The 15,201-nt window shown below is 42.1% G+C and overlaps 1 protein-coding gene across 1 annotated transcript; it reads right to left on the bottom strand.

Moving 5' to 3' along the window:
* Positions 1-6,190: 6,190 nt before the first annotated feature.
* On the bottom strand, positions 6,191-15,118 carry LOC134076532 (NXPE family member 3-like). The gene is made up of 7 exons (XM_062531646.1): positions 15,029-15,118; positions 13,365-13,763; positions 11,912-12,333; positions 9,638-9,708; positions 8,152-8,355; positions 6,846-7,177; positions 6,191-6,385 (listed from the first exon to the last, which is right to left on the bottom strand). The coding sequence occupies exons 1-7, from the start codon at positions 15,116-15,118 to the stop codon at positions 6,191-6,193; spliced, it is 1,713 nt and encodes a 570-aa protein (XP_062387630.1).
* Between the last annotated feature and the right edge of the window lie 83 nt (positions 15,119-15,201).

Raw genomic sequence — 15,201 nt, forward strand, 5'->3', positions numbered from 1 at the left:
ACACTCCAGTGACTATGCCTAAACACACACACACACACACACACACCAGAGCCAGACACACACAACAACAACAACAACAACATTGCACCAGACAACACACAACAACAATGCCTAAAAACACAAAATAATAACAGCAACAACGCCTAAGCACACAGAACAATGCCTAAACACACATATGCACCATCAGACCAACAACGTCTAACTAACACTAGAGACAGCAATTGTTTTCTTTTTTCTCCCTCCTGTAACCTGCAATGTGTAAGGAAACAATCTTTATATATCTTCATTGACATGCAAGCTAGACATGTATTACTAGCCGTGTATGAACAAGATCAAGGTCACAAGGTCAGCCTTGTGCAAATTCATATACAGTTATGCAGTACCTACATGATGAGTCGCATGTAGGTAAGGATGAGCATCATCAAGTTAGCAGACTAAGTTAGCAACTTTGTTGGTTGTAATGCCATTTCTGATTGGCAACCAACTAAAGTTTTGGCCCTGTGCGTTAATCAAAAACGGGAGGGGCGTTAATGTCTCCCGCCCCCTTTCCTAGAAAGTTCTGAAACGTTTGCACACTTCTCAGACATGCCAACCCACTCCAACCAACCCAGTTTTTTTTGTGTGTGTATTTGACACTTCATATGGTCGCACGGCAGCTGGTATACCCCTCTTAGAAACGTACGTACGCACGTACATAACAACCTCTGCATGTTCCGTCAGATAAGGTGAAACACCAGCCGCTTTCAATCAACGTTCATCGTCTTCTTCGATCCTTCATCTCCCTGTACTCTGCCTTGCCGTTTTGGTAAACCGACATTGAACCGAAAACCGCTGAATGTAACATTCGTTCCGAGCTCCCGCATTTTGTTTGGAGAGAGCGTTTAGTTAGATGTTCCAATATCCTGAATTTTACTCTTGATTTCATGTTCTCATGTTTTTGTCTCTTTTAATTAGACACACGATTGAAAATGTTGTAATGATGTAATTAACATGTTTTTATTTATTTTAGTTTTTTTGTCCGCGTTTCTTTTAACTTGGTCATGAATACCGCAACACTTGACCATATAGTTATCTTTATTCAACGGATAATCAATTGAAACTGTACAATGGACATGTTTTTATTTATTTTATGTCTTTGTTTGGGCTGTTACTTTTTAACTTGTCTGTAAAGGTGACCCCATGCAGTGGAGCATCCAGGACTGCTTCGGCCTTCATCTGGGCCGACAGAGCCAGGAGCATGCCGACTTGTAACGGTCAGGGCTCAATATGTTTGACAAGGGGAAATTAACCATGTTCTTGTTGTGGATATATGTACAACGTTTGTATAAAAGATACTAGATAATAAAATATGTTGAAGCTTTGTGTTTGATGGTTCCAGTACTAAATTGATCAATTGATGCCATTTGAGGGCGATAGTGCCCTGCCAAGGGCACAAGAACTTAACTCCACAGAGTGTGAAACTGAGAATAAATGACTGTATATTTATACATCTGATTTTTGTCACAGAATTTATATCACTGCTACCATTATGGTCTACCAACATTGTCCGTTTTCAATTTAATACATTTTTCTGAATTTGGGGAGGTCTTGTTATGGAGCCTATGTTTTCCATTCATTCATATGGGAAAAGATTGTGATTACACTTTAAACATAAAGTTTATATACAGTATACACACTTGTTATTTCATTACAGCATTTACAGTTTTTTTTTTTCCCAATCGATCAAACACCACACCCCTGTTAATTCACATTTGATTGAATCAAATTATTTGATTATATGAATACACAACATGGTGGCCATGGGGTTTTACCGTGGTGCGTAACATTTTAAAAAAAACTAAGCAATAGTCTATAGAGTCTTATTACATTTTGAAAGTAAAATAATGAGCGAAATGTTTCTCCATTTGAACTCTTTCTTTCCTCATGAAACTGCTCTTTCCTCATAACTTTATGTGGTGATTCATTTGTTTGCCCTGCACATCTTCACACACACACACACACACACACACACACACACACTAGAAGGTGGGTGAGATGATTCATTCAGAAAACTGGACACTTTGAATTCATAACATTTCTAAAGCTGTTTTGGGAAAGATGGTGACAGCAGAACGAAGTATAGCGCCACATTTTTCTACTCTTCTGGAACAATGAGTCACCTGCTGTACAGAAACATCAAACATTTTAGTAAGTAAATGGTACTTTCACCTGTCAGCCTGTAGATGGTAGTGTTGAGCAGTTGATCAGCTCTCACACACACTCTTTATGCATTGAGGAGCTACTGTAGAACTTACAAACAAGCAGCTTGTTGGTTGGAGTGTTGACACCACATAGATAGATAGATAGATATATACTTTCCCAGGGGAAATTCAAGGTCCCAGCAGCGTAAGACACCACACACAACATACACTACAATGTAAACAGAAAAATACAAAGCAAATCAACAAATCAACATGACTAAAGGAGCAGTAACTGTTACAGTAACATCATCAGGATTAACAGAATAGGCTACTAATAGGAAAACGTTGTTGCATTTGAAATGAATTGCTACAGGTTTGCAATTACATTTTTTTCCCAGTCACTTTGGTACATTTCTCAGAACAGAATTGAAATTCTCAAAACTACCTGTTCAATCTTCAGATCATTGTGTCACTTGTGCACATCAAAAAAGCAGTTTCTCATTTATTTTATCAAGTTGCAAATGTTTTGGTACATCCATACAAATGATCATGTACAATTATCTGCTAAAAAGTCTCACCCCCACAACATTTAGGCATTAGTTCATAGTATAGGTCTTTACATGCAAAATGGTTGAACATGTTGTCATGAGAATAGGAGGAACATCAGGAGGAGTAGGAAGACTGTACTGTAATTCAGCACTGCATTTAGTTTTCCCTAACAAGATTATCCTATGGTCATATTTCTACTTTTTTCATTTTTTCCCTTTATACTATGCAGTGCTGTCTTTTCCTTTCTGTAGCACAATGACAGGGTCTGTCAACAAATTACAGTATAAAACAGTAAAAGCGTAAATATGAATATTGTCAATCCAACTCCCACATACAGTGAGTGCCTATAAAGTCATCATACCCTTTTGAAATAGTTACTTTTTTGTCTTACAGCCTGAAATCAAAACCCGTCAAACCCAAGTTTTATTTACAAATTTAGCTGTACAACATTAAAATAATTAAATAAAAGTCAGTTCTGAAAATTAATAAAAAATAAAAAACTAGAATAACAGGGTTGGAAAAGTCACCATAAATAACCCTCTGGAGATGCAGATGTTATAAAATGGTTGAAAAAAAGGGTGTTTTTTTCCATGACATTTTCTGCATAGAAAGCAGTCGGCCATTTTCGATCTGGTGGTTAAAGTTTCGAGTCAAATGTCCCTGCTGTTGGGGAAGTTGTGTGGGAAGTTCCCTCCCACCAGTGCTGACCAAGTGACAGGCTTCCCTTTGTGGGTGTGCAGATGAGATGGATCCCCTAATAGATGATTGATTAAACTTCATCGACCGAACTTGCCACTGTCTAATTTGCCTCGCAGAGCAGACTATGAACTAGCAACTTCGTTTTGCGGAACTGTCCCTCTCTGAGAGGGGCCTTGAGTGCTGATGACTGAAGACTGAGCTAACATTGTTCAAAAACTTATCTGAGGGAATTGATTGGACCTGTTTGGGCTATAAAATAACAGACTTTCTAGTTACCATATAATAATCAATAATCACACAGTTCTCCTAATGGTTAATGTATTAAAGTGCCATTTATCAATCGAGCAACGGACCCTACTAGTTTTGTGGTGAGATACTGTCAGAGGGTTCAGGGTTGTCCTCCTGATAGCATAAGTAGTATTCAAACAGCTAATGGGTGATGGATTATTTAGTCATCATCGTAAATATTTACTCACATTTTGGAGTCCTCTTCAAGCATGTACAGTACGTACAGTATGTAAAGCACATACTATACTCATGTAACTATATAATCAATATCACAATAAGAAGTGTGGTTGAAATGATTGTTATTATGGGGAGGCCTGTTCAGGATATAGATATGGCACAGTTCCTGGCTATGGCTGATATTTGAGTCTGTCTCCTAGAGGAGCTCAGGGCTGAAGCAGGGGGAGGATCTAACATACCAGGCAGCCCCTCGTGAATGCTGCTTGTGGGCTTTCTCAACAATGGCTGTCAGATCCTGTGCTGTGCAGTGAAGTGTCTGTAGCCTATTGGTTCTGCTGATCCAGGAAAGTTGTGCGTGTGTGTGTGTGTGTGTGTGTGTGTGTGTGTGTGTGTGTGTCTCAGATGTGGTCAGAAGAATTGACTCATACTTGAGCGCAGGGTGTTGCAGGCAGCTGAGGTTGAGGCGGTCTTAAAGAGGCGCTTATCTGGGGACTGTAGTCCACTCCGTGTGCTCCAACCCCACCCTGCACAAGTCTGCTGTGGAGTCAGCACTCTTTCCACTACCCCTGGATAAGCACACAGGCGTCTCTAACGCTACAACAGCCCATCTGAACGCTACGTAGCAGGCTACTGTTAGCACACTGTCATTTCCACTGTCCCTGGATAAGTAGACAGGCGTCTCTAAAGCAAAAAAAAAAAACATCTGCTACACAGCCCTACACAAATACTTTCTCTAGTTCTGTCATGGGCACATTTCCCACTGTCTCTAGATCTAGATCAGTGTACAGATGTCTTTAAAGCTACAACAACCTGCTTTAAGGCTACATACAGTACACTACATTAGTAGGCTACTGTTCCCGTTCCTTAAGCTCTGCTATGTAATTAACCCACGGTCACTTCCACTGTCTCTATATCGGCACACAGATGTCTTTAAAGCTACAACAACCTGTTTTAACACTACATACAGTAGGCCTACACTACATTAGTAGGCTACTGTTTGCATTCCTTTAGCTTTGTCATTTCAACCGTGTTGATACATAGATATCTTTAAAGCTACAACAGCCAGTTTAAACATGGCAAAGCCTAAATGAGCTCTGATACTGCTCCTGTTTCATGAACATATTCTCCCGTCTTTGAATTAAACAACTGAACAAGCATCACGGAGCTAGATCAGTAAACTGCTACAGCGGCCGCACCTCGGTGCTCGGGCCCTAATAATCTGAGCAAAAACAATAGGGCCTTGCACCTACGGTGCAGCCACTTCAGTGGCCGCACCTCGGTGCTCGGGCCCTAATTATTAATCAAAGTATATCATATTTACAGTCTATATTGCTCTGCGTTCACCCGCGCATCCAGCACTCTCGCTTGAATTACTCGCGAGACCGGCATAGCACAAACATGCCACGCATATCAAATGAAAGAGGAGAAACAGAGCTTCCCATTGATACCAAATACATCACTCCTTTTATGTTATAAAAACAGATAATAATGTTATATAGCTTATAGGCTACCATTACTCTCGTTTGATTTACTCGTTAAATCAGTCAGAAAGATATGGCACGCATGGCAGATGAAAGAGGAGAGCTAGAGCTAGAGCTGGGGGGGGGGGCGGGGGTGGGGGGACGTTGTGACCACCGGAGAGAATGAAATTGTGCCTTCCTATCACTATTCCTTCCCCTGTTACCATGACGATTGGTGTGCTCAGACATGGCATTTGTGTCCTAAACAAACACACGGAAGCCCTCTTGCAGGATCCGGTCCACTTGCATAGTGAGCCAATCACTGCGATAAAGATGCTGTTGAAAGCAGGAACACTCTTTTTAGCATGCTGCAGGATACACATAAACACTTGCACACACACACACACACACACACACACACACACACACACACACACACACGCACACACACACAGACAGACACAGAAAGAAACAGAACAGAACACAACAGCGCCAAGTAAAAGCAGTGGCCAAAACAATATTGCATCTGAAGCATAAATTATGGTGGGAAGATTCAGTAGGTAGAGAAGCGTGTCAGCGTTGGGAGATGGCAAATGTTGTAAAACTTCAGCACATAGCGATTCAGCACAGGTTTTTACAAATGATTGATTGTCTGGTGGGCACATCAAAGAATGTTGCAACTCTTTATTTCTATGGCTCTGGGAAGAATGACACACAGACACAGACACAGAAACACACACATAAACATACACACATACAGACTGGCGCACACACACACACACACACACACACACACACACACACACACACACACACACACCGCATTAAGCTGCATTCTTAGCGGGGGCAAATGAAAGAGAGAAGTATGTCGACTCCGTTTTTGACTATCAGCGGGGCAGGGTGGAGGTTGTCCTCGAGGTAGTGGCAGGAGGTCATCTGCCACATATCCACCATGTAGACCCCCACGTCACGGAAGCCCTCTTGCAGGATCCGGTCCACTTGCATAGTGAGCCAATCACTGCGATAAAGATGCTGTAGGACGCATAAACACTCTTTTTAATGTGCTGCAGGATACACATAAACACATGCACACACACACACACACACACACACACACACACTCACACACACACACACACATGCATCGACACACATAAACACAGACACACACAACACACATTAAACATGTGTGTTTAACACATACAGAAAAGCATACACACAGACACAAATACACTGCAGGCTAACACACACACACGCACGCACGCACGCACGCACGCAGGCAAAAGCCAAACATTGGTCAAGATCTCTCAAGATTTCTTTGGAAATGGAAAATATAATAAAACAATTATTATTATAATAACAATAATAATAATTACAATTACTATTAATGTTATCATTATCTTCTTCTCTGTTATTGTGTGAAACACTCAAAATGTAAAAGGGGGAAAAAAGATCATTATTGATTGTATACTGCGGAGAAACAATACACCACCTTTTTGTTGTACCCCGTGTTGGCCGTCTTGATGATGACCTTCGTCTCCGGCGCGCGTTTCAAGAGGGCGACGACCGACCTCCGGATCAGCCAGACGCGGTAGGCGTAGTACGTGAGTGGGTAGCTGGTGAAGTGTGCGCACAAGTTCAACACGACCACGGTGCGCGGCCCACCAGCCAGGCCATCGATCTCGCTGCTCATGTAGTGGAGGCTCACCACGGGGATCTTGCCGCTATGCAGAGGAAGGCCGTGGGTGCGGAAGTGCATGGCGATGTTGTTCTGCAGGTCCACGGCCATGAGGGGATCTGTCTGGATGTTGACGCTGTTTAGAGCTGAGAAGAGGAACAAGAAAAAAAACATGTTATAGACGTTTTCAATTTATTTTTATTTTTTGTCACAAATGTATCGTGTTTATCAGGAAATTAAAGGCCAAATGTATTTCATTTTATTTTTACATTTGGCAGGATAATTGCGCACTGACACCTTGAAAATGAAATGGCAAAACAAGTTTTTCATTTTAATTTCACTGTTTTCATTTTAATTTTCTTTTTGGCAGGAAAAAAAACCCATAGTCTCATGTGTTTCGATCTGTTTGTGTTGTATACAAATGGTTGTATACAAATGGCCATTTTGAAATCTTGTTTTATTTAAACTACTCAATGCGATCTCAATTACTCACCAGAAACACCAACAGTCAATGTATTTCTCCAAATCCAAGTTTTGTTTGTTTTATGGACTCCTAGCTGGTCGTGGAAGAAATTGTTAAAACATGTCTTAGTTGTTGAACTGTACCTTTAGTTTTTCCTACTCGTAAGCTTATTTTTTTCTTTACACTTAGTGTTACCCCTTAGTGTGTTGAATGTGAAATTGAATTTGATACGTAATATAGCCCATTATATTTATTCTCAAACTGCTATATACCGATTGGTTTTTTCATTGACCTGGAAAACATTTGGATGGCGAGTCAGTCTCTGGATGACTATTAGAGCTTTTCATATTTTGATATTTTGTACAGCTAAATTTGTAAATAAAACTCGAAAAATATATATTTTTAAATGTTTAAAAGTAACTTTTTAAAAGGGGTATGATGACTTTCTGTAGGCACTGTATGATAAGAACTCTGTGAGTAATTCAACAGAGAAGAATCTGAATTTGGACAGATTTTGAATCCGTCGCCACATAGCCAGAGGTGACGACTGGGGTGGCCAGGGTTTATGTTGGGGTGGGCATGGTTTATCCAAGCCACTGGTGTGTGTGTGTGTGTGTGGTGGGGGGGGGGGATATCTTATTAGTATATATTCCTTACTTGGTACAGTCTCATTGAGGTATGAAAACCACTGTCTGATGGTGGAGTCTCCGAAGAAATAGATGTCCTTGTCCCTCAGGCATGGAGCGATGTCTGGAACGGAGAAATGTCGGGTGGCGCACACAAGTGACGTCCACACATTGTTCAGGTAGAATCCTGCTGGGACTGGCGTGGGAAGTCCAGGTTTGCACGGCTTGCTCACCACTGAAGGTAAGACAGTACAGGAAAGATGGATATTTGAGGCTATTGTCTACAGTACATCTTTCATACGAAAAGACAACGTCAATCTCATGATTCACATAGCACATTTCACACACAAAGCATTGTGTTTCACAGAAGCAGGTAAAAGTAAATAAATAGTTATACATATAGGTAAGATATAAAGACATGAATGTTCTGTATGTGTCTGTGGAGGAGATCTCTTTATTTGATGGGAGATAAAATCATATCGGGCCCTATCATGCACCTGGTGCAAGGTGGTGCAAAGCGCGACACAAGTCTTAAGCCCGGCGCCCACCGGACACGCCGTTCAGCGGTCTGGGCTTGACGCACTAACTATAGACGCGCTATTTAGAATAGTTTTCTATCTCTGTGCGGCTGCTGCGCGGCAGACGTTTCCAGTGGGCTTTGCTCCATTGAAAACAATGGAGTTCTAATTGTTTTATTGTCCGGTGGGTGACGGCCTTTATGCATATCATACACCCAGTCAGTGGTGATTTTTTTTGCCATGCGCTCCACTTTTATTAATCCTTATTACACGGCTCTTCAGAGTGCTGCAGAGAGTTCCATTCACATGAATGGGCATTTCCAACGTTCGGAGGTCTGTTAAATTGGAAGTCTCATCAGGACAAAGCAAAACCCCTCCGCTGCGCGTCGGGACTTATTTTTCGATAATTACCAGCGGACAATACAATATACCTTACTGGTTTAAGTATAAGTATAAGTATTACGGTGGCCAAGAAGGGTCACACCACATGCATATTCAAAAACATATGCAACCTCAGAACAAAACCTGCACTTTCAAACTCAGAAAACGCTGCAAATATTCACAACATGAGCAAATATGGAAACAAACCGCAAACTAAATGAAAACGAACTGCAAACTAGATGAAAATGAACAGCAAAGTAGATGAAAACGAACTGCAATGAAAATGGAAATGGGACCATAATCAGTGGGAAAATGGGGACCCACATCCTATTTACGGTTGTGGCCACTAATAGTCCTGAGAAGTGAAAGTGCTCGTAAATCAATTGTATCAATATTGATCATATTTCTGAGGCTCTTCCCGAACTTCCATTTGTAAATGCCATTTTGGATCAGACGTTTCAGATTGCCAAGATAGGGCCCATAGACTTACACAACATACATGGCCTTAAAGCCCATTTGGACAAATGGTGTATGTAGGCCTAGGCATCTTTGTGCAGGTATGTGTGTGTATGTGCAGGTGTGCGTCTCTGTGTGTTAATTTGTGTGTGCATCACATACCAGTGCTTAAATTAGATCCAGTCACTCTAATCAGGCGCGAGTCACCGGTAAGCCACTGGTTCACATGCTGACTGAGGGGACAAAATGTGATGTTGAAGTTACCTCAAAATCTGAATTTCTCTAATAGAGACATGACAGAGTTATGAAAACATGTAAAGTCCATGTGGCCTGTGTGTGTAGATATGAGGAATGCATGTTCAGGGGCTGAAAATATGATATAGCCTACTACCGTTGTGCTCATGTATGAATCCATGGTAAAGTTGACTAAAAAGCAGCATAAAAAATATTCTTTTGGAAATGGCATGGAGCACTTTCCATATGATCATCTCTCAACGCAAATCAAACCAGCTCTTAGGCTAACTGAAATAAAACCATGCAAATCTTGCTATGGTGAAGGGTATGTGATGATGTGGGGCTATTTTAATTCAAAAGGCAAATGTGTGGTATACTGACATTCATTTAAACTGATATAAAGAGACACAACAAAAAGCTGCAGTTGATGTCAGTTTACTTTCAATTCAACTGAAAGTGTATACAGAACATCAGTCAATAGGGGAAGAGAATTAGGGTGGCCCAACAGGGCCAAACTTAAGACAGGTGAAGGCAATATTCAATACCTAACACATAGTATCCTGGCTCACCTGTCCATGAGGACCTCCTCCTTTTCAAGATACCCCTGTATGTGTGAACGGGGCCTATGTGTGTTTTTCAAGATACCTCTGTTAGGGCTGGGCGATATGGCAAAAAAATTGATCACGATTATTTTTCCCATATTGAACGATCTCGATTTTTAATCACAATTTTTTTTTAGTTTTTGCGTTGGTTGCACCGGTGCGCCTAGCTTTTTTTTAGGTGCACCAGCACAAAATTTAGGTGCACCCACATTTTTCATTGCATCGCCTTTAACGCCAAAAGGACACCTTTTATCGCACTCCTTTCATATAATGTGAATGATTTTTTAACAATAAGGCGTAGAAAAAGCTTAAAACACAATATATAAGGAATATGCATATTCTTTATAAAGAATTATATACATACATATATATATATATATATATATATATACGTATATATATATATATATATATATATATATATATATATATATACGTATATATATATACACACATACACTGTATAATGCTTTCTACATAGGCCTACTGAAATTTCGGATATTCATGACATTCATGACTATTCATATTACAACTCCGCCTCTTTAATTCAGCTGTCGGCTTGAAGCCTCAAAATATTGTAAACAAAGTAGCATAGCATTAGTTGGCTAGCTTATTATAGTCTACTGGTTGGACTGTTCAGTTTCCCCACGTGTGTTTAAGTTTCAAGGTAGGCCAATACTTTTTCTCCTTGGGACAGGCCCTTTTGAGTCTTGGAGCTGGAAAACATTGAGATGATCAGTCAACTTGAATGCAAGAGTTTTAATAAAATTTGTGCAGTATGCTATGATGCTAACCGGATTTTAATTATGATTTCGCTAGTCGTCTTCTATAGGCCTACGTCATTGATTTCACGATTGTCAAAGTAGGCTACATGTCGAGGGGGGGTGTTCATTAAAGGGATAGTTCGGGTTTTAAGACACAAAGTTATATGGGTTCCCTGTCAGCAACGTTGTGCATCAGCACTGACTTACCCCCCGACAGCGTCCTGTGAGCCGAGATCCAGCCGGTTTTGTTGCGGGGTAAGTCAGTGCTGATGCACAACGTTGCTGACGGGGAACCCATATAACTTCGTGTCTTAAAACCCGAACTATCCCTTTAAGCGCGCCGCACACGAGAGATAGAGAGAGAGAGAGAGAGGGAGAGCGAGAGAAAGCGGTCCTAGGAGAGAGGGTTTACTTGATACAGTTTGGTAAAGTTGCACGCATAGTCTAGCCACGTTTACATGGCAACTCGTGAAAGAAATATATGCTTTCACCCGAGCCGTGTCAGGCGCACCAGTGCGACCTAGAATTGTTTTCAGGCGCACTGTTGAAAATGTTGGGTGCATGCAGACAGTGCGGTGCCAGGAAAGCGGGTTGTGATTGCTGCAGCATGTTATGCACGTGATCGAGAAAGTATACCCACAGCTGATCACCGTGATCGAACTTAATTTGATCGCGATCACAAATCGAGATCGTATAATCGCCCAGCCCTAACCTCTGTATGTGTGAACGGGGCCTATGTGTGTTTTTCAAGATACCCCTGTATGTGTGAACGGGGCCTATGTGTGTTTTTCAAGATACCCATGTGTGAACGGGGCCTATGTGTGTGTCTGGCTCACCTGTCCATGAGGACCTCCTCCAGGGCGTGGTTGCGTTTCCTGAATCCGCCCCCCGAGTGGAACACGCGGTCCTGGCACGTCAGCGTCGGGGGCTTGTGGCACTGCCAGGTGAGACCCGTGTGGGCGTCGTGGTACTCGCACCGTCCCCGTAGCGACGGCGACAACTTCACGCCCGGCCACTTCACGTTACATTCCACCACCTCCTCCACCGTGGCACCCCCAAGCTGCTGACTGGCGCCCTGGAAGTAGTTCAGGAAGTAGATCCGGTCGGCGTCATTGCGCCGCCATTGCTTGAGGACGCGGACCGCCTCGCTGGAGTGGATCAGGCGCACGGCCAGCGTCACTGGGCCGGCCCACGGGAGCCTGAACCGGGCCGTGTAGGTGCCGTTCTGGTGGTCCACCACCTCTCCAAACACGCTGGCCTGAGGTGCAGAAACGGACGACTACTGTATGTGACGTGTGCCATTGTGTGAGTGTGTGTGTGTGTGTGTGTGTGTGTGTGAACTGGGCCATGTAGGTGCCATTCTGGTGGTTCACACTGTAAAACTTAATGGCTATCTTTGCTTAAAATGTTTAGTTACAACATCTGTTTTCATCTTTTGTTGAGATTTCTTGCCTAAAACGAGTGCAATTTAATGTTGAGGTGGAAAAGTAAACATGATCATTTAAATCAAGCAAATTGAGAAGTTGTAATGATGTGTGGTAATGCTATAGCCTGGCTATCACCAGACCAAGCTCAATCTTTTGAGATTGAACATTAGTCTGGGGAGTCCTTAGTCCTTCAACCAATAAGACCAATGATCCGGGTATGCCAGATGGATAAGCCAGTGATTGACAGGCTAAATTTGATTTCTCCTGAGTGATGTTGGCTAGCGTGTCTCTATAACAAACTGCGGGAAAATGTAGCAAATTTTGAGGTGCCCTTGCACCAAAGATCGTATAGTTAGGAAGATGAATCATAAAGGGGGTTTTCAATGGAATGAAATGGTGCCCACTTCCGGCCTCCTATCTGGGCGTGATCAGTGACGAGTAATCGTATTTTGTAGAAGCAGCAGAAGCAGTGTGCCGTTGATAACAGGTGGCCTGCACAATTAGCGGAGACAGGTCAGGTCAGGGGGGACAGGTCGTGAACAAAGTTATTTTTCTATGTATTTATCTCCATGGAAAATACGATTTCAATGTGGGAAAGTTAGAAAGACGTGTGCCTCGTAGAAAATTCACTGAAAATGGTCTTCACCGACCTAGATCACCCCGACTAAGTTGGAAATGAGGTCCTATGTCCAAAATTCCGAACAATTCCTTTAAATTGTTGGAAAGAGGAACCCATGCAGCCCTGGTAGCCTGTATGAGTATGTGTGTGTGTGTGTGTGTGTGTGTGTGTGTGTGTGTGTGTGTGTGTGTGTACTTTACGGAATAACTTAATTCATAGAGCTGTGGAAAAAAACACAATTACCTTTAATTTGTCTGAATAAGCCTTGGCCTGGTAGAAGTCTCCTCCGTAGCGTTTTGGAGTACCAGTGAAGTCTTTGGCGAAGATGGTGGCGAAGACTTCCTCTCCCACTGTGTAACTCTGCGTGAAGTCGTTAATAATGAAGGTGGAGTGGGCCGCACTCGTGCAGACACTTGCATTGCTAATCTCACGGTCAGGTTCGGGCCAGTGGATCGCCTGTTGTATCCGGTCCCACTCCTCTGGACTGAAGCCCGGGTCTCCGCTCACCGGTAACGCTGGCGTCGGGCCCTTTAGCGTCGTCTGCGTTTCATTCGAGCCGAGTCTGTCAGGTCTGTCAGCGCACTGCTGCTGGTGAGGCCCAAGGAGAAGCTTGCCACATCCGAACGTGTAGGACAACAACAGCTGCACAGAGATAAACAAACAAAGGGATTTATTTTCGGTCTGTGTACCATTCGTTCATTTGACATTCAATTGAGAATCCAAAAGTCTGAAAAATAAAGCGTTATTTGTTTGTTTGTATCACATTCATAAACAAATAATGACATTTTTTGATTTTACAATTTTGGATTCTCAATTGAATATCAAATGAACAAATGATTAATGGATCATGTTAAAATGAAGAACTCTGCGCATCAATCCCTCATCTGCTGTCACGGGTGCTTCTCAGTATAGGACCAGGAGAATCATAAAGGAAGGAGACTGGAGCACACTGATCTCACTTGCAGTCTTTAATGGTGCAAACAGACTAGACTAACGTTTCGAAGACTAGAGTCTCTGAAGAAGACACATATAGTGTCGAAACGTTAGTCTAGTCTGTTTGCACCATTAAAGAGACTCTGAAGAAGACACATAGTGTCGAAACGTCAGTCTAGTCTGCTTGCACCATTAAAGACTGCAAGTGAGATCAGTGTGCTCCAGTCTCCTTCCTTTACGATTCATGGATCATCTCCCTCACATGTGCATAGCGATAAGCAAACAACGTAAAGTACCTATATCTATCTATAATGATTGATGATCTCTGGAGGTCATTGGATATATGAAGTTTTAAAAGGGAAATGTGAACGTATATTTGAGTAAATGGACAGATTTGTGAACGAATTAAATGAAGCAATCAATTAAGTAACAGAAAAGCGCTTGGGGAGAATCTTTCTTTTTCTGAGATATCAATACATGTTAAACTTTCATGAGATGAATGCTTTTTGCGAACCAATGCCAAAATAAGAGCTACAGAGTGGGACAAAACCACCTGATTGGGTGCTTTGGGTTTGCAGTCACTGGAAAGTGGAATAGGCTTAGGTACCACCCATGTTTTTTGTTGGTCAACAGGTTAATTTAACAAGAAATTATTGTTTCATTGTTGTCCAGCTGTGTGGGAGAAAGAAAGAGACCAAACTAGATTGAACTGATTGATTGTAAAATAACTTGCAAGGTGTCAGATTACAGAGCGTGAGAGAGAGAGAGAGAGAGAGAGAGAGAGAGAGAGAGAGAGAGAGAGTGTGTGTGTGTGTGTGTGTGTGTGTGTGTCGGCAGCAGTGCTGTAGTAGTTATAGTGGGCGTACTGTAAGTTGTATAGAGGGTATACTGTGATCAACCCCAAATGTAGATTCTCATCCTTCCTTATTTTAAGTGGGCATACTGAGATGGTGATGCTTTTTATGTGGGTGTACTGTAGTCACGCATATCACGTAGACCACTCCCTGGCAGGGACAGTGATCGTGAGTTGGGCTGACGAAGCCAAATTGTAAAGTTGTCACCATATCACCATAGCACTACTAGCAAATTATAAAAGGATCACGTCACTGCATGAAACACATAGTCCAATTTGATATTTAATAATGAA

Source organism: Sardina pilchardus, chromosome 1 (genome assembly GCF_963854185.1).
Source record: "Sardina pilchardus chromosome 1, fSarPil1.1, whole genome shotgun sequence".
NCBI classification, from domain to species: Eukaryota; Metazoa; Chordata; class Actinopteri; order Clupeiformes; family Clupeidae; genus Sardina; species Sardina pilchardus.

Coding starts and splice junctions, on each gene's coding strand:
- LOC134076532 (XM_062531646.1), bottom strand. CDS start 15,118: ATGGTGACAACTTTACAATTTGGCTTCGTCAGCCCAACTCACGATCAC. Junction 8,356..9,637: donor TGGATCTAATTTAAGCACTG/GTATGTGATGCA, acceptor TCTTACCTTCAG/TGGTGAGCAAGCCGTGCAAA. Junction 6,386..6,845: donor ACACGGGGTACAACAAAAAG/GTGGTGTATTGT, acceptor TGCGTCCTACAG/CATCTTTATCGCAGTGATTG.